At 37.0% G+C, this 20,009-nt stretch overlaps 1 protein-coding gene across 2 annotated transcripts in view; it reads right to left on the reverse strand.

Annotated features, from left to right (window-relative positions):
• dnajc17 (DnaJ heat shock protein family (Hsp40) member C17) overlaps positions 1–17,842 on the reverse strand; it is a 31,663-nt gene extending 13,821 nt beyond the window's left edge. Inside the window, exons 1-11 of one of the 2 annotated variants that reach the window (XM_020713550.2) lie at positions 17,618–17,839; positions 12,267–12,336; positions 10,737–10,795; positions 10,568–10,655; positions 10,337–10,413; positions 8,939–9,041; positions 8,395–8,432; positions 6,664–6,741; positions 5,737–5,811; positions 5,211–5,291; positions 4,226–4,345 (exon numbers count right to left, since the gene is read on the reverse strand). In XM_020713550.2, coding sequence (XP_020569209.1) covers positions 4,226–4,345; positions 5,211–5,291; positions 5,737–5,811; positions 6,664–6,741; positions 8,395–8,432; positions 8,939–9,041; positions 10,337–10,413; positions 10,568–10,655; positions 10,737–10,795; positions 12,267–12,336; positions 17,618–17,839 — 1,011 coding nt within the window. Of the gene's footprint in view, positions 1–4,225; positions 4,346–5,210; positions 5,292–5,736; positions 5,812–6,663; positions 6,742–8,394; positions 8,433–8,938; positions 9,042–10,336; positions 10,414–10,567; positions 10,656–10,736; positions 10,796–12,266; positions 12,337–17,617 lie in introns of both variants that reach the window. The other variant, XM_004082352.4, reaches the window with a different exon arrangement.
• Positions 17,843–20,009: the final 2,167 nt, after the last annotated feature.

Genomic DNA, 20,009 nt, shown 5'->3' on the forward strand with positions numbered 1-20,009 from the left:
ATTCAGAAACTAAGAAGAGAAAAACAAACAGACTTAGAAATACTTACAATACATTAAATAAAAACTTTTCCTTAAACATCCAAGCTGACATTATTTTGTCTGTTTTTATAAAGCGTTTATGCGGGCTCCATACTCCCTCCGAGTGTTGCGTAAAAAATCCAAAAAACTCAATTAATATTCAACCACATGACAGATAGAAGAATGAAGGGGGCTGTCATTGAGGGCACTTTATCTTTTCTGCACTTCAAATACTGCTTGATCTGTGAAATATCCCAGTCACATGTGGTACTACTTTTCTCATTCCAAGAAATGCAAACTGCTGTCACACAGGCAACTAAGAAATCAACTCAGTAATTAACTATTTGTTTCTGTCAGCGACAAACTAACTTCTTTTGATTTTTTTTTAGAAATAAAATACATGAAATTAAATTTAAACAAAGTGTCAGTCCAATTTCAGTTAATATATTAGCAAAAATAAGAATATTTAACTAAAATTGTCAGTTCTGAATAGAACAACGAGGTTTTTAACTTGTAAAGACACGTTAGAGAGTCAATCTGCTTAAGAACAACACGGTTAATCAGTAATTTTGCCAACAATATAGTAGACAAATCTTTGTGTGCCAACAAATTAGCTGCAAACCTTTATGTCATCAGTCATCTTAACTAATCCCCAAACCTTTTCCCAGCTTGTTTTCTGGTCATTTATCTGCAGAGAGCTCAGAAAGTTTTACTGAGAATTTAAACAGAGCAAAAATCCAAGAAAACAGCAAGAAATCATTCATTTTAGGCTTCTACAGGTGCCAGCACAAGGAGAAAATGTGCAAGTGAACTTTGAAAGCTTGATAACTTTTGGATATGTGGAAAAGGAACAGAAAAATTGCTATATAAAGATGGTTTCTAAACATCTGTTTTGTCAAATTTTTTATGTTAGCCAACATTCAAATTCCTAAAAAAAAAAAAGGGTAACAAAAGTTTTAAAAAAACTAAATCCATGTTAAAACTCACAGATTTTTTAGATTACACTATATTTATCCTAAACTGCATAATAAACATATTCTAATACCAGGCTTAATACTGTCCAAGAATTCATAAATAAAATATGGTACCAGCAGTACAAGTTTGAAATAACTCTAACAACAGAAAAAAAATCTTCTTTATAGTCAAAAGCATATAAAAGACCAAAAGCTGTTGAAGCGGCTGCTCCCAAAAAAAAACCTTACCCGGCTTGATGTGATTGCATCTATAGCATCACATGGCCTTAATGCTTCCATACAAAGAATCCTTTCAATGGAAGAACCTTTCAAGCCCCAGTAAACCAGTGGAAAAAAACAACTCAAAAATGTCCGTCTTGCATCTGGTTCGTGTTGTAACAATGCTGCAATGACTCTGGAAGGAAGAGACATGCACTGACTTAATTCCATTGCATTAGATTTCCTTTAAATAATTGATGGTAAACTGCACAGTAAACCATGAAGCCACTGATTTATGATGGCATCATCTTTCTGGAAGCCATGACTTCAAGTCTGGCAGGGACATAGCAGACTGTCAGGCTATGGATCCACGTTTATGAGAGTCTGAGGGTTCCGTCACAAACTGTGGAATCCACAGTTTGTCAGGCTTTCAGAGACAGTTATACACAGATCCTGGAAGAGATTTTACTTTCATCCATTTTTGCGACCTTTACTGATTTTCTGAAGGCACAAAGGCCACTTTTATTTGAAATGAACCAATTTCATACATCAATTTTAGCTGTTGGTTTCTTTACTGAAAAATGTGATTAATAGCGAAATTAGAATTTATTTTAAAAAAATATTAAGAATTGATAGGACCTGAGGGCTGCACGGTGGTATAGTAGTAAGCATTCCCCTCACAGCAGGATGATCCTGGTTCAAAACCCGGCAGGCACCTTTTTTGTGTGGAGCTTGCATGTTCTGGAGGCACTCTGACTATTTCCACAGTCGAGAAAAATGTATTTTAGGTCAACTGGTGAATCTAAATTCTCACTAGGTGTGAATGTGAGAGTGTGTGGCCCTGCGACTGGGACTGGTGAACCACCAAGGGTGTACCCGCCTTTGCCAAACAGCCGGTGGATAGGCTCCAGCAACCCGGTCTCCCCAAAAGGGTTTGATTGGGTTTAGAAAAACGTCAGAGAGGTAAGAACTGAACTGCAAATAAAACTAGAAGAGGCTGCATTTCCAGAAGAAAATGCAGGGTTGAATGCTATACTGCTGAATAAAAATGAAACGTAAAGGGCAATACTTGGCACACAAAAAAATAGAGAGAAATAATCAAAGCTGACCATAAATAAAGTGAAAACAACACAAAAACAAAAAAGATACTTCTGTAAAAAAAAAAAAACAATGCGATCGCCAGGTATCGAACCAACGAGCTTCTGCGAGGCAAAAGTTTTCAAAGGAATTCCCCATGTATTTCAATGGAGGCAAAAATCCTGGAAATCCTGGAATATCTTGAAAAGTTCAATGATTTGAAGGACCACAAGTCATAGCTGGAAAAAGCTGAACATTTTAATAGTTGAATGGTTAAAATAGCGGAAAATTGTAGAAAGAGTTAAGTCCAAAAATGGCGGAAGATGATATAATTAAGAAGGAAATAAAGAGAAACAGGAAAACAATAATAAAATGAATATTAGGAAAAACTATTGTTCCAATAATATTAATGCATATCGGATTTTCTGGAGGACTCGTGTCTAATAAAATTCTTTATTGTTTATGCAGATACTCCCAACTAGCATGACTCTTTAACTGAATAAGTAAAAATACTGACATAGATCGATATGTCCTCTGCTTTCTGAAAAAATAGAAAAAAAATTAAAGAAATAACTTTTAATAATAGGCTCTGTATGCAAATATTTACACTTCTAAGTACTCTGGAATCCTAAGTGAGTTTTGTCACATCTCTCCCCCACATTAAGTATATCCCTTAGCTCAAAATGTGTGTATCAAGCTAAAAAGAAAAGAAAGTTGAGCTCATCTGTGTCTCTAAGTTCTCTAGACTCACTTTGTCACCAAAGCTGAAGAAGCAGAACCACAAACACTAAGCTCGAACGCGCTTTCGCTGGCTAACGCTGAGGCACCAGGGAGGGATCAGATATTCAGATCCAAGATAAAGTCAAGAAAAGATAACTATGGCGTCTAATTACCTTTTTCTTTCTGAAATGACTCAAGCGTCCACTGATTCAAAGCCAGCTGTAGATGGACACATGCAATTTCTACAATATCGTGTGGCGCCTCTGAGTTGGTTTGAAAATTCCCCTAACATAGTAATGTTTTTGTTCTTGTTTAACTAAAGAAAAACACCAGGAAACCAAGTAACTATAGCAACATTTAAAAAGGATTCGTAAGACAAGTCCCAGTGCTCATACTCAGTGTCAGGCTCTAACCTCAGGCAGGTGGTCTGACGCCACACACCGAGTTGAAGGGTGAAAACCCTTGCTTGCATGTGCAATCCTCATCCTTAAAGCCAAACAATCTAAATAAATTTGGTAAAGCTGGATGCTACTTCCTATTAAACATGAAAAGTTGCTCTATTCTCAGTGGATCCCGTTGAGATCAGTTTGTCCTTGGACAGGAAAACACTGTGTCAGCCATGTAATATAGATATTTTAGGAAGGAAATTATTTCATTATTGATTTTTTTTAAATGACACAATAGATAATTGTGATAAAGAAGAATTACAACAAAAACGGACTCAAAAGAACAGAAATAAAAACCCTGACAACAAAATATTATAACACGAGAATCAATATGATGAATGAGATCACAATGTAAAAGCAGCAGTTTTCATAACTAGCATTACAAGTATAAACCCACTTGGCATCAGCTGAGACATTTAGTCAGTCTCACATGCCAGACATCCATTACTGCAAACTGCCTTCTGGGGCTGTTGTGCAGAGTGAAGAATTCCTGGGGTCTCATAGGTTATTTCCATTAATGAGCGGCCAACAAGGGATTGTGGGCCAGGGCCGAGCCCGGTGCCTCCCGACCCCAAAACAAATAAACTGACGTTCACTTACTCAAAGATTGCTGCGCACGGCCTGACGAGGCAACTGCAAGCCCTGCAGCAATGTTTTCACAACTGATGTGAGAATAAAAACCAAAAGATAGCACAGCTCTTGCTGTGGGTCAAATTTGGAGGCGAATGGGGGTATTTGATGTGCTTGGTGGAAGAGAAAGACAGTAAAGCGTCACCATGTTCAAGAAAGTACCTGTGAGGACAGAAACTGGCCCGATTGAGACGCCTCAGCAACTGGCTCGGGTTTCCCTTCCAGCCATGAAATCTTTATGGGGTTCCCACTTAAGCCACTTTCATTGCTTAAAGCCAGCTCCTATAAGAGGACAAAAGTGTCAACGAATGCTCACATGGATAATCTGTTGGTTTTTCAAATGAAAAAAAGCTCAATTTATCCCAATATTTCATAAAGGATGTTTAAATTTACATAAAAGGAGCTTTTCCAACCAAAAGAGGATTGTTATCAATATTATGATATGATATTAGAGTTTGTACAACAGAAATAAACTTAGAAATGTTGATGCTTTATGTGGTTTAGCACATTTAAGGTAACCATTTCTTGCAATTTTCGCTGTCTTTTGCGATATGGGTATTGCACCGCTTGATTTCGCGATAACAATAAATTTGCGGTATATTGTGCAGGCCTAATACTCACATTCAAATTTATGCTACAACCATTAAAAATAAAAGTCATCATTATTTTTTTAGATTTTTTAACAGATGTAAATCCCATCTGATCAAAAATGTTCAATAGTTCTGAAGATACTAACACTACAGTCACCAATCTTCGTCTGACTAATGACCAACAATCATTGGTTTTTACTAGTTATTAGTTAACTATTTTTACTAGTTGATAGTTGCACTATTCTAACTTACTTTGTTAATTCAAAAAAATTGGAAAAAACTTGGATCTGTTCATTAAGTTTGTTCAGTTTTTAAATGTGTTACAAAAGTATTGGATCGGTACTCTGGATCGGCAAATGACTTGGATTCGGAAAAAACCTGATTGGGATATCCCTAGTTCCAACGGACACAGAATAAGAGGTTGATTCTTAAAAATATGTGTTTGCAAAAATAAAAAAACAAACTCAGGGACTGACTCAAGACTTTTAAACATGTGTTCGACATTTTATCCACATGTGTCCTTCAGAAACTCCATGAACAAACGTGGGGTTACTTACAGCTGCTCTTACGGATGCAAACTCCACCACAGCGCTCCCTTTTTTCTTACTTGACACAATTAGATTCAAAACATCCCCGTACTGCAAGACACAGCAGAGGGAAAAGAGCAAAAGTCAAGTAGAGGAAGAGGAAAGAGGCAGAACATCCAAATTCGTTTTCCTTTCAGAGTACAAACCATAACCGTAAAAATAAAAACATGTGCGGAACTGAAAATTCAAAACACTGCTGAACAAAGGTTTCGCCAACACGGGCATTTGGAAACAAGACAAGATGTGAGGCTTAGGTAGTGCCTTACATCTAAAAAAAAAAAAAAAAAAAAAAAAAAAAGAGTAGAAAGAAAACCGGATGTTGTCAGTTCAGCTACTTTTTGCAGATTTTGTCTGCCAGATAAAGTTCCTCGTAAAAGAGCATCTGAACCACTTTTCTTTTTCTTTCCATAGAAAATTAATATTTTTTCACAAGGAAAATGTGCTTTTAATATCAGTTTTTCTTTTAGTAACAGCATTAACACTTCTCTTAGCTGACCTCTACCAGAGCTGGACTTGGGAGCAATGAGTAGGAGTGATGTGGCCTCTCTCGTTTCTGGACAAATGCAGCTTTCTGGGAAAGTCCAGAAACAGAAATACTTACAGAGGACACTCTGGAGCCAGCCAACAGAGACAAAAGAGACTCTCAAAAGGCTTCTATTTCGCAAAATATAAATATCTTAACATATTTTACCCCCTCAACATAGATTTATTATTTTGAGCTGCCAAAGTACACAAGTCCACACATGTCCTCCTCCATGAACACACACAACGATCCTCGCTTTCCCACGCAGCAGAGGCTATTTCCATTTACCCGAGCCATTAACTGTCACTCACTGGAGCTTGACAGATTTTTCTTTTATTCAAAAGTGTGTTCCCTTTGCTTAAGAAACTCAGCCTTTTCTCACTCCAGTTCATGACTAAATCCACTAGATGCGTGCCGAGGATAAATTTCAAATCCGTGCTTCCTGCCAGCTTGACATCCCTGACAATTGCCCCATCCTTACCTCACTCTAACCTGCCCCCCTAGAGAAAATTCCTCGCGAAGGCTCATGACATAAGGTGGTAGTGCGTTGCATGAGAAGAGCGCATTTCCTTATTCCTCCCTCGGCACTGTTTAACCACCTGGTAAGCGGGGCACAAACGATGCCGTGTTTGGCTTTTAATGGGCAGTTCAACATTGCCCTGAGCACTTTCACTGCAACAAAACTTAATAGGCCTTGCTGTTAAAGAAAAGAGTAAACAATCTACAGCACTGATGCCATACTAGAATGAGCTGGCTCTGTGGTCAGGTTCCTTGTCTCCGGGCAGAAATGTCTAGATAAATAATTAACTCATATTTTATTGCATAGGTGTGGTAGTTGAATAAATGATTGGCTCTGTGGTTCAATTCTAAATTTTGGTGGGTTTTTTTTGGGATGCCTACCTTTTGTAGTAGTTTAAAAAGAATGTCGTGAGAGTAGCCTCCGTTCATCTCGTCATCTTTTTTACACTTCCACTTCAACTGGAAGAAAGACAAAGCAGGAGGACAAAAAGGGAAAAGAGGCCAACATTAGTCACGAGGATTTCACCGTTAAAGAAGTGCATGCTCATGTCTAAGCTTTTGTGCACAATTGATTAAACTCAGCTGCAGAAGAGGCACTGAGTGCCAGACAGGACTGGCTTTGATGAAGCACAGATTCCTGAAAACCATCGGGTCAAACTGGAGTTACAGAAAAACAAGCTTGTTAGGCTCCTGGAACGTCACCAGTGATCCACCTGCAAGACCTGCAGTTAATTTTCTTCCACGCCAAGGGTGGTGGACGAGTGAGAGACACTTCACACCTGGACTCAACCACCTGAGAATCTCCACTGAATCATCTCAAACTTTGTTCTTAAAAAAAAAACAAGACATAGTTAAGTATTTCAAAGCAGGCTGAATGTTCCTGAACTTAAACACGCTGCCCTGCATTTTCGGTTACATTTTTAAAAGCTGGAAGCGGATGTTAAATTTTTTAGTCGATTAAAGTAATTCCTACATCCAAGGATCAGTAAACAAAATTTGCTTTTGGCAAGCCAGTATGATTTAGAGGCAACAGATCCATACCATTAGTAATATTAAGTCAACAGCTCTGCTCATAGAAAGCAAATCTTGCAAATCAAAGCTTTTTATACATTATAACTTTTTTTTTGTTTGAAACAGTTTGGTGTATAAGAAGTTGCACTTTGTTGATTAAAAAGTTGTAAAAAAAAAAAAAATCTTTTGCAGATTGGAAACTTCAGATTAGGAACCACCAACATAACCTGTAAAGCCCCACAGGGGTCAGTATTGGGCCCAAAATAGTTTATTCTGAATATTGATATTATTATTAGAGTAAAATTTGAATCTAAACTGATTGTTATGGCAAATTATAACATTATTTCTCAGAACAGACTCAGAAAAAGGACTTCATGGTAGGACCAAGGAGTGAGCATTTAAATAGGTAAAAATGCACAAATCTCTTGTATAAAATATAAACAAAAACATTAAGAACTTGTAGTTTAAAGGAAGAAGAGAGCCGAGCATTTCCAGTTCAGTGTGTGCAGCAAATCCCTATGATTGGAAGGATAAATAAATGACTGATTAGTTTTACATGTTCAACTTGCTGCATCTCTGATTGCATTATGTTGCTCTCTGTTTGCTTTTTTGCTGAAAATCCACCCACAGATGATCAGAGTGGGTCTTTAAAAAGAATTTTAAAAAGTAAAAAAACAAAAGAATATAAGATGTAAACTTGTCAATTGCCCTGTTTTTTTCTGGCTGAATAAGCATCAGAAAAGAATGCTGCCACCCCAGATGGCTATTACATTTAAAATCATATAACATTTAAACACCTAATCTATCGTGTCCTGTGTTCTTTGATACAGGCAGAGCCTTCCACTGTCATGGATCCAGTTCAACTGATGTGTCGATCTTCACTTTAGAACATGTGTGCACCAGAATTAAGACTATGCCTTTGATCTACACATTTAAACAAAAACTTATTTCTGTTAAAATCCCATTGATTTTCTGTTAGCACTTTAGCACAGTTGGATCAGTTCCACCTGAACATGTAAGGAGCCCCTGTTACTTTCCATCTGATCTTTCCAACTTTCAATCTTGTCCCCCTAATTAAAAGCCCATTCCAGTAAAACATACCTTCAGTTTGGGGGTTGCGCCACTCTTTCCTCCCGATTCTGTAAAAACAAAAACAAAAATCACATTGCTGAAAGATCAGTGCATATATAGACTCACAATATGTGCCAACATGTACAGTGAAGGCAGTAAGAAGGTAGATTTTCGATTAACGGCAAAAAGTGTTTTACTTCTACTTCTATCGGTCTTTAATAATCCCTGAGGAAATTTAAAAATTAGGAGGTTAAAAGCTGATGGACAGTGATGTGGCCATGTTTAAAGCTTGGCATTCCTTTGCATATTTGCAGACTTGTGTTACTGCCAAGAGCCTAAAATTAGCCATCTTCTCCTTTCTTTTTATTATTGACCCTTTCTTGCACAATATTTGGTAAACCACAGGGTTTCTAGTGGCCGCTGCGGTTAAACAGACCAGTCAGTAAAACGGGAAGAATGATCAAAATAGCTGGATTCATCACGGCATCGCATGGCTCCAATGAACATATTTGGTTTAGAAGGGGGAAAAAACATGGATTCATATAAAAAGAGTGTGTATTTGTCTGAAAGTAACCTCCAGTTTGTCGTTGTTCTTCTAGCTCCCTCTGAATCTGCTCCCTGATGAGCCGCTGTTCCTCTGCCAGCTGTCGGGATCCCTCCTCTCTTAAGCGGGCAATCTTTCACACACAGACACATTACTGTAGATATGGTAACCTTTCAATTTGGGGTAGAATGCAATCTCTATTAACGATTGACTACAATAGAATACATGTTTCTCAGATTTAATGGGTTTCCTAGAGGAGCTTTGTTTCCCATCTATATTGCAGAAATGTGTTGTAATCTAACAAATAATTAGCAATCCGAACAGAACGTGCAGCTTTTTTTATTTTCTTAAACAGAGTGGAAAACACAACTGCAGACTCTTTGTTTTTAAATACAGATTTTCTGCTTCCCTTTTTCAAATGATATGCGTTCAACTGTGGATAAAAACATGGTCACACAAAGATAATATTCCCTATCATTATTTACTTACATCAATGTAGGTTTTAGATTATTTCAACAACCCAAATCATAACAACTTTGCGTTTAAGTTTTTTTTTTCTTCTATTATGGTTTTTATTTGCATACTTTTAGTCATTAAATCAAAATTGAAAATCAAAAATACACTTAAAGAGTCTGTATCATGCTTTTTTAGGCCTTTAAGAGTAAACGGTCTCCATATAAATGATAATATGTTACCTTTAGCACACCATATAACAAAGATTTTATGAAATATGAGTTATGAGTGTCGCTCATTTCATGACATCAACCTAGAGCCGGCCTCGGCAGCGTGTCTGCGTCTCAGCCACGAAAGCAAACAACATCCAAACTGTTCCAAAGATGGATGTGCATATTGTGCATTTAAAAGGAAATCCTTTTTGCCGAACACCACTAGCTCCACAGAGAAAGTAGGCGTGTGTGTTAGCCTGGGGGGTGGTGCAGACTCTTCCTGGAAGGGGCGGTTCCCCACTTTGTTACGTCACAAGGTGAGGACTCGATTGTTTTTGTGGATTGGGAGGGGCTGGTGCTCACAGCGCAGGTTTTTAGAAGAATACTCAGAAGTGCGTAAATGGATCAAAATACCACTTTGGGGTTGTTGTTAGTGATAAATTAACATCATAACACTTTTAAAGGCTCAAAAAGGTTGATTTTGCATGATATTGGTCCTTTAATGACATTAGTCTAAGGGGATCAGAAATTCAATCTATAATATGTAAGGAAACACTCCCAAAAAGCACTCTTAGCATTTCTGGTTTGAACAAAGTTTGATTGGATAGTTGAAAATATCTAATATTCCTGCTGAGACTTTTGACACCAAAGAAAGAAATATTTAGTAACAATACATTTCTACTACATTATTTCTATTATACTACTTTTTTCTGCCATGTTGGAGCTTGTCCTATCTCCATGTGCCTCCTTTAACCCTTCTCACCTCTTCTTCAAGGGTTCTGGTGATCTGCACGTCCTCCTGACTCTGGGCTTCTGCTCGTCTTTCTCTGGCCTCCAAGTCTGTCATTTAAAAAAAATAATAATAAACTACACAAGTTCATGGCGATACATTGTGCATTTTTACTTTTCTCTAAAATACAAGTAATTTTGGACACTACAACAGAATATTCTAAATAACTGAGATCAGTGAATGAATCTGAACAAAACGACTCACCAAGTTTAATTTTCTTCCTCTTATCATCAAGTTTCCTGTTTCTTTCTTCTGCTTGTTTCTTGGCAGCACAGACTTTGTCATAAGCAGCCTGCAGACGACATTAGTCATCAGGAGGGGTTTTTGTTACCTGTGGATACTTCATTCATTAAGAAAACGCTGTTAGCCTCACCCTTGCCGCAGCATCGGCTAAAACTTCAAGAGCCTGGGATAACTGGTGGAATAATTCAGCTGCAGCAACAGAAAGAAGACAATGTTAAACATTTTCATATTAAAACATCCAGCTGGCTATTTAAAAAAAAAAAACACTAAGGTGTTTGTTTCACAAAATTGGACTATTTGTAATTAGGGCTGCTTATCACTGCCCGACTAACTCCAATTCAAAATGATTGATTGAATTTCCATTTATTTGTTACATTTCACTTTTAAACTGAACATAGAAAGGACTTGTGTGAATAAAACTGAAATACACTTAAAAATTCTGTCAAAATAATGTATGTAATAGATTTGATGTGTCAATAAGGGGGTTTTCAGGATTACTGGTAATCGATTTTTAACCCAGTTCCTACTTGTAAAACATTGGCAAGACTTGATGTCAACGTAAAAAGAATAGGATGAAATAATTATTTCTAAAAAGATGTGCACAGACTCATCTTCAATTAAAAAAAAAACCTGCAGCTAAACCAGAATGAGACATGAATCTTCATGAACCTGTTTCCTCAAGCGATGCCGATAGTTATGTCCTCCCTCCTATCCAGCTTTCATTGAAACAACTGTCACGAACGGTACTAATCCGGCTGTCGTCTCACACACAAAAAACGCCGGGCAGACCACAAACGCCAGCGTACAAGCCAAGCATGAGCATTGGCTTATGGGAGGCCGAAAAGGCTGATACTGTGTCTCTGTAGGGACTGGCAGGAGGCTGCAGAGATCGTGCTGCCAGCAAAGGCTGTCCGCTTCCTTTCACGGCTATAATGGACAAGAATGAAATCCAAGCTGGGGGGGGGGGGAGTTGGTGGATCTGCAACGGCCACAAGACAGCTCAATGTGTCACAACATAGTGGCTTGGGGGAAATTATAGAATATAAGGGGGGAAGATCTGCAGCCAGAAAGACATCCTTGGCCCTGCAGTTACCCCCTCACATGCATGCAACCTTCCCCTCCAGAGCTGCAGGTCTGAAGATCTCCTCTGCTCTCGTGCGATGCACGCCAAGTCTGTCAGTGTGCAGGCTCAAATGTCGAGGAATTCCAAACCAATTCTTTTCCATTGCGGGAAAACCGACCCCCTGCTTTTGTGTGATACCCCCCCCCAAGAAAAAAAAACTCCTAACTACCAATTTCCCCATTTTTTTCCCTCTGACATAAAGAATTTCAGGGAGCCATCCAGCAACCGCAGAAACCTCACTTGAAAACATAGCTCATGACCATTTTGTTCAAGGTGCTTGTTCTCCCCCGAACAAATAAAAATATGAAAAATTCCTTCGGTAATTGTCTGCATGTGGGTTTGCGAGAAGCTGCAAAAAAACTTGCGAGTGCAAGGAGAAAGCTGAGTGGAGATAGCAGCGTGACGGTTGAGTCAGCCGGCTGCAGTCTGGGAGAGTTAAACTCTAATAAACACCAAAGAACAAACCTGATGCTGGAGCGTCATCAATCAAAATCCAAAAATACTTCGTTTTTTTCAGTAATAAAAAGGTTAACTTACCTGCTTTTGGGTTGTCTGGATTTTTATCTGGATGACAAGTCAAGGCCTTCTTTCTGTAAGCTTTTTTAATCTGTTAAAGAAATACAGAAAAAGTCATAATTACTAATTACATTACAAGCTAAAGATTTCATTCCTCACTCAAGTTAACCTCAAGCTCATAAGTTTTCTCAGTCCTATCTTGTCATGCCTAAATACATCTTTTTGACAATTTTTGGTAAGAATTCAACAGAAGTGGGTTTAAAAATCCTTTCATTAATTAATCCTCATTTTCATTTTGCAATCTTGACTCATTAAATACATTCCTTAATGTTTCTAGACCAAAAGAAAAGTTTTTGTTTATGTAGGATTTCATAATTTTGCAAAAAGTTCCAATTTTGTCAAGTTTAAATAACTAGTTAGGGGAAGAAAACATTTTTTTAAACTATTTAATTTCATTTTACATCAATATTTGATCAAATTCTGCCTAATTAGACAGCAGTCATTTCAAATCCAAACTGAATCAATTGTATGCAGCCCTAGATTCTGATTTAGAAGAAATGTTTCCTACTCAGGTTTACAGAAGCCTCGGCTGCAGCAAAATAGACCGTTAATATTATTCATTTTATTAACTTAAAGAGAAGCAAAAAATACATAAATGACAGTTTCTCAAAGAACAACAAAAAATAATGAAGAAAAAAAACCCAAAGGGAATGACAGACTATACAGTCTATAAAAACACAAACAGAACTAATTACTTTAAAAAAAGAACCTATATTATACCTATACCTATATATTATATTATATATTATACCTATATATATACCTTTATTTTTCTTTATTTTGCACATTTCTTTTGCACATCTCTTTATCTGCACTGTTTTGTAAATAGCTCTTTAAATTATACCACATTTTCCTTGTTCTTGTTTTTTATTTATATTATTCTTAGTCTTTTTTTCCCTGTCAGTTGTTATGGTAACGAACAAATTTCCCACGTGTGGGATCAATAAAGTATTTCTGATTCTGATATATATTCAGATGCATTGGAGATTGCATGATACACATCAGATATTTAAGCTAAATCCAAACACACACACAGACATAGACTCTCCCCCAATCAGACTTTCAAATGTTCTGTGTGTTTTCACGTATCCTGCCTTCGCGTAAATCAATCTCTTGCCAGCACGCCACAGGCCACAAAAAAGTGAGAGCGCCTTCCTTCATGTCTGGGAAACATTTACATTTGTCTTCTGGCATACGCAGCATTTCCCAGAAAGTCCTTAAGCACAAATTTCACTTTCCAATGCAAGCCAAAGCACATGTATATATTTTCACGGCACACAAGTACGATGATGGGAATCCCTCAGGGTGCCGCTTTTTACAGAACAACTCAGCAAAGTCTCTAAGACACATGAGACCACTGTCCACTGCATAGGCACTAAACCTCTGCATGATTACATACCTACAGTAACGGGATTTGATGCTTTGTGTCTTTTTATTTCTATCATCTTTTCAATGAGAAATCAGCCGTTTTGTTTTCTTTAGAGGCTGAAAGACAGGGAACATTATTATGGTGAGATGTGTTTGACATGAGGATGAAAAGCATATGTCCCGGCCTTAAAAACACCCCTTCTGTCTTTTACTATCGCCGCCCCTGGTTGGTCTACATTTAACACCAAACTTCATTTGTTTTAAAAAGTTATTTGGGGACAGTTTCTATGCAACCCCTCTGTGTATATATGAGGATCAGGGGAAAAAAATTAATGTGAAAAGAGTCCTGCAATATGGTTGTAACTGTTTTTGTTGCTGTCTTTTGTTGTTGCAGGAATAGCCATTGCAATAATTGCATCCACCATTCTAAACCTCTAACACTGCACACATTTCCACAGCAAACACATCCAGTCAACTAAGCAGTTTAGATTTGTCTGTCCCCTGCAGAAATGCCATAATAATTATAATAAAAAAGGACCAACATCACTGATCACATCAGGGAAAGAGGCGGTGAAACGACAAACTAAAATAAAAGACCCTGCTTTGTTTCCTAGCACCTAAAAGACAAACAACATTAAATCCAACCAAATTGCCTCGGTTATGTAACCAATTACTGTTGGAGGGAAGTCTGGATTATGTCAAATAATTGTAATATATTCATGAGGGGGGAAAAAAGATCAGACATGAGGAGGTTTCTTTAAAACCTGAAGCTCTCTGGGAGACAAAGCAACACAAACAAATCCCCTGCTGTCACTTTAAAGTCCTGAGGCTTCAGATGACTTTTTTATTACATGTGACACATCCGGCTGTGACACTGCTGAGGTCACGCAGACAAATTCAGATTTCTACACAGTGTAATGCTGCTTAGCATTAAACAAAAAAAGAAAAGGTCTGAGATCTTTATTTATTTATTTATAAATTTATAGAGATGCATTTTATACATTACCAGTCAAATGTTTGGAAAATCCAACTATTAATATACATATTTTAGATTTATTGTAAATAAATACCTTTTTTTTAAAACAGGACTTCAAAGTAAAGTTACATAACAAAAGATTAGTACAAAATGTAATTTGAAAAAACTGTAACATGAAAACATCAAATAATACAACTATCTTTTTGAATATTTTTAAATTGTGAACATATTTGGATTTAATTTTTTGCAGTTCCTGGTAAATTCCAAACAGGTCTGATATGCCAGACCTGTACAAGCTCAGGCGAGGAAGACTATGATGCACTCGGCTGATAAAAGATTTGAGCTGCTCGGTTTTTCATTTAATGATGCACCACGTTTTTTTTTTTTTTTATAAAGGTCTTTACTATATAAGTCAGGTTAGTTATATGAGACAATTTCCTCGGGAAGAAATATGATATGGATGGAAATGTTTCTTCAAAACCTAACTTTGTCTTTTGCCACAGTGCAGTGTAAAACTGTTGATACTGGTGTAAGAACACAGACTTTCAACTCTCCACCTCAGATTCTCTGTTGAATAGAGGTCCAGAGACTAAAAAAAATCCATAAAAGCTTGAATTCCTTTTTACTTAGCATAGGCGATGTGTTTGGGATCATTGTGATGAGAGAAGATCCAGCCACGTTTCATCCTCAACACTCACTGACGGAAGGAGGTTTTTCACCAAAACCTCACTGTGCATGGCCTCGTTCATCCTTTCTTTAATAGTTCTCTTTACAGAAAAAACTGCCCCAAATCATTATGTTTCCACCCCCATGCTTTACAGTGGGTGTTTTGGGGATGCCACTCAGCATTCTTTCCCCTCAAAACACGGTGAGTTCCATTCTGGTCTTTTCTGACCTCATGACATCCTCCTCTGGATCATGCAGGTGGTCTCTGGAGAGCTTTAAACAGGCCTGAACACATGTTGGCTTAAGCAGTATTTGAATTTATGATGACGTAGTGTGTTACCATAGGAACCTCTATTAATATGGTCCCAGCTCTTTGGGTCCTTTATATCTGCCGAATTCAAAGTAGACACACATTTTTTAACTTATTAAATATTAAACATCATCATTTTTGGGTTTTAATTTGTACTCATTTTATTCTGAATAATTATCTAAAATATCTAAATGTTATAATGAATTTAAAGAATATGGTTTGTCTGTCACCCCATGGCAGTATGTATCCTCACCCCATTTTTGATTTAATTTGGTTAAAATCATAGCAAATTTGCTTTTACATTAGCTCATTTTTGTATTCTTCCTTCCAATAACCATATTTTTTGTTTTCAATAACCTGGAGATGTAAATAAACTATAAAAAAATGTCTTTCCATGTCTATGAAACTATGAAGCCTTCCAATGATCTGTCAGCGTGTCATTCAGACATGTGAGAGCTTTTTCCACAGTTTTGTTGAGTCAATCCTTGTTCTGTAATGGTATTCTTTACAAACTAATTAACCTTAATCACAGTTATAAAGACTTAAGAATCAAATCCCTGCAAAGATGTGGCCAACAGTTGAGCTCAAAATGCTCTGTCTGGAGGTAAACCATGCAGGCATGTTGCTGCTGCAAACTGCAAAGCCTTAGGTAATTTGGTTGAATAAAATTTGAGTAGCTGAATAACCGCGAGAACATTGTGTGGTCCTGGCTGCTGACATTGTTTCACCAAAGCAATCTGTGGTAGGTTCAACTCCGGTGGCTAGACCCGAGCAAAAGCCTGCTTTAGCAGCACCATAAAGCAAACCCCGGTCATCTACAGTCATTAAATCATAAGCTCTGACATGCATGTTTCTCCGACACGTCTCAACGAGCCACACGCAAGGGATGGTCAACAGTGGTGATAACAGGAAGACAAGGTTAGAGAACCACAAGGGAATATGGGAAAGTCATAGAAAGTTCCTCACAAGCTCAGCCTGCATAAACACCTTTGAGATCGGCCTCTTCCATGCGAGCTGCAATAAACAACGTGTACAAAAGTGGGGAGAGGGCAGTGGGCCAAACAAATGCCATGATATGCGTATGCCCACATTTGACTGATTTTGGAGCTCCAATCTGCACAGAAGTCCACTATCTCTCCCAATCATCAGCCGACCTCACAGAGAACCAGCACTCTCCGTTTTGGAGCCTCAATTCTGCACAAACCACAACCCTTAACTTCCCTCCACATTAATCCTCTGGGGAGTTGAGCACTTTGAAATCCAGTTACGAAAATTAACTTCTTCCCTCATTTTGGCAGCTAATGCGTATTCCCCTTAGACAAGAGGATTGTAAAGGCAGCGGTGGTCATAGGAAAAAGACTATGGTGAACCACTTCTGACTAAGAGAGGAACTAGTAGATGAAAGGGGATTGGGTTTTACAAAAAATATATATGTTTAACATTTAAAAAAATTATATTTATGCAAAAATGGATGATGGAAATGTTTTTCATGAATAATTATGTTGCACATGTATGTACAAAAGTTTCTCGATAGGTTTCACACGTGATGGTTCTTGAGATCATAATTACCATGCTCTTACAGAAAAACATTAGAGTAAATTGGTGTAACACCACCACCTAGTGGTGTCTACTGTTAACTGCAGTCACTGTGAGTTAGCAGTTAGCCGGTCTTGCACCAGGTTGTCTGCTTTTAAATGGGGGTTTTTATCAAGATAGTATTGAGCAATATATAACATTGTTTTAGTTTGACATCGTTAAACCTTAACTAATTCAAAAGTTTTCACCTCGAGCTTTATTTCACACACAAACACTGCGTTAAAATCATTTTTTTAGCATGCATCTACAGCACAGTTACCTTCCTCATCAAAACCGTTTTTTTCTTTAACTTAGTAATCTTTTGTGCTTAAATCAACTACTCGGTTAAAACCGGCCACTATTTTTTTTTCATTAAAGAATCCAACTTCTTATTTATTAAACAAATACTTAGCGTACCTCTTTGGTTGTGGCAGAACTCTTAATACCGAGTAAGCCATACAGATCCATCTGTAGGATATCCTTGGCCTTTCCAGACATCTTTTCCAAATGACAAGTGAAAAGACAAAAAATATATACAATAATATTTAAAGTTAAAAATAATTGTAAGGGTTTGTCTAATTTATTTAGGCTATTTGTTGTGGTAGTTGTTTCATGATACCGGAATGACTCGGGTCGCATGAATATGACGTTAATAACGACCCGGATGTTCTTTGTGCCCTACGAAATGTAGTCCATATATTAATTCATAAGGTACTTTTAAACACTTTTACTCCACATTTATAAAAAAAAAACACATGCATACATACTGTACACCTACGGATTTTAATTAGTTTTTAATTTATTGGAACATATAATGCTCATTTTGCATATTTATTCTTATCAAATGAAAAATACATATGTATATCAAATCAAATAAAACTTTATTTGTATGGCACTTTTACAACTCAGGTCACTCAAAACGCGTCACAGAAAAACATAATCAAATTTAAAAACAAAAGAACAGGACAAACAAATGTTTTGTTTAAAACGCACACAATGCCGAGCCCCCCGCCACCCAAACCACCCACCCACAAATACACACGTAGACAGACACACTGCATGATAAAAAGAGTAATAAAATGAAGCCATGTAGAAGCCTGGGTTTTGTATTGAAGTGTGGAAACGATGTTTTTAGGGAAATGTCCACATTCACAGAATAGCCACAGGACCCCCCAGATCAAAGCAAAAGAGCCAGACCTAAGGGTAACTTTTTGTCAGTTGTTTATTTTTTACTATTTTTATATGTGGTTTCTTATTTTGATTGTTTAATCTAATTCTATTTGCTGACAGTCATATTTATCCATAACAATCCAGTTTTCAAATCGTGCATTAGTTATAATCTTATCATCAGCAGGTGAATTATCTTCATCTTTCATTTTGCACAATAATTAAAATTAATTAATAAAATGTGCTTGAAACAGGCGAGAAATCGTGTAGATGGTAAAACATGACTAAAAAGCAAAAAATAAACATTTTATTTCAGGGCTTTTGGTGTGTTTGTTGTTGGTTCATGGGAGGGGTAAGCAAGGCACTTCTCCTGAGTGGGTAAACAACTTTCTGAACAGGTTAGTGTGTTTTATGTACCGGTAGTCAATTTTCTAAAACTCTATATAGAAAATGTAAAAATTGGAAGCTTAAAGTTTAAACTTGTAATTGTGGGATTTTCTGGGCATGTTGGAAGACACTAGGAAGGTCCTGAACCTACAACAGACCATTTTGCTACTATGTGCACATGCAGTCTGAAAAAGACTGCCACATATTTTCTAATCTTTCTTTTGTTTGTTTTGGGGTCATTTTGATCACATCATCTTAGCTTCAGAGATAACAAACGCCCAACATGTGAGTAAGATCATGCAACAACAATGGGACCCTTTTGTTATGAGGCAAGGGTTGTAACAAAATAAAGATTCTACAGACTACACTTGCTAAAATGTCCTGTCTAAGAAACATTTGTTATTATTTTTTTAAAGATTTCAAACTTGTACCGATTAAAATAATACGTCTGTCGGGGTATAATTTTCCTTATACTTTCTGAGAAAAGAGGTTGGTTGGTTTTAGTTTTATTTGTAGGAAGATTGCAATTCAATTACAGTTCTGGCCATCCTGTCTGAGTCAGTTTGTCAAAATAAATTCTTCAGAAAGACTCCAGTTAAAGGGAATAGAAATTATGCATGGACAAAATAATAGGATTTTTCTAGAAAAAAAAATTAATCATGCTCTTACTTAAAAAAAACATGACAGATGACAGAAAAACATATAAACATCTGAGGTAGAGTAAAACAAACATTTTTGTTCATGATTAAAATGCTTTCTATCATATTTCCATGAAACGATGACTCTGTTTTTACTTTAGAATGTCTGTTTATTTTATGATTATTTTCACTTACTTAATCAACTGCTGCAGCCCTTCCTGCAAGCCTTGGGGTTTCTCAAATTTCAGCACCAGGAAAAGGCCATAATGTGTGAAAACAGAGGAACTATAAACCACAAACTGAAACTTCCATTGTCGTTTTTTTTTCTTTTGGAATTCAAAAGGAAACACATTTCTCTAAAAAGAAAGCAACGTTGCATGTCATGAAGGTTGCATCAATCCTGGATTATGATGGAAAAAAATGTTCTAATAACAGAGGATATGGAATTAACCCTGGTGGTTAAATTCCACATGCTGTCCATACATATAATAGGAACCATCCCAATGATGTTGACTTTAATTAAAGATCACTTTCTGTTTGTTTAACTGCAGCCAGTGTGTTGCCTGACCCTCCCAAACTAGCTCAACAAGTGCTCCATCTCCAATGCTCAAAAGCTT

This window comes from Oryzias latipes, chromosome 22 (assembly GCF_002234675.1).
Source record: "Oryzias latipes chromosome 22, ASM223467v1".
Lineage (NCBI taxonomy): Eukaryota > Metazoa > Chordata > Actinopteri > Beloniformes > Adrianichthyidae > Oryzias > Oryzias latipes.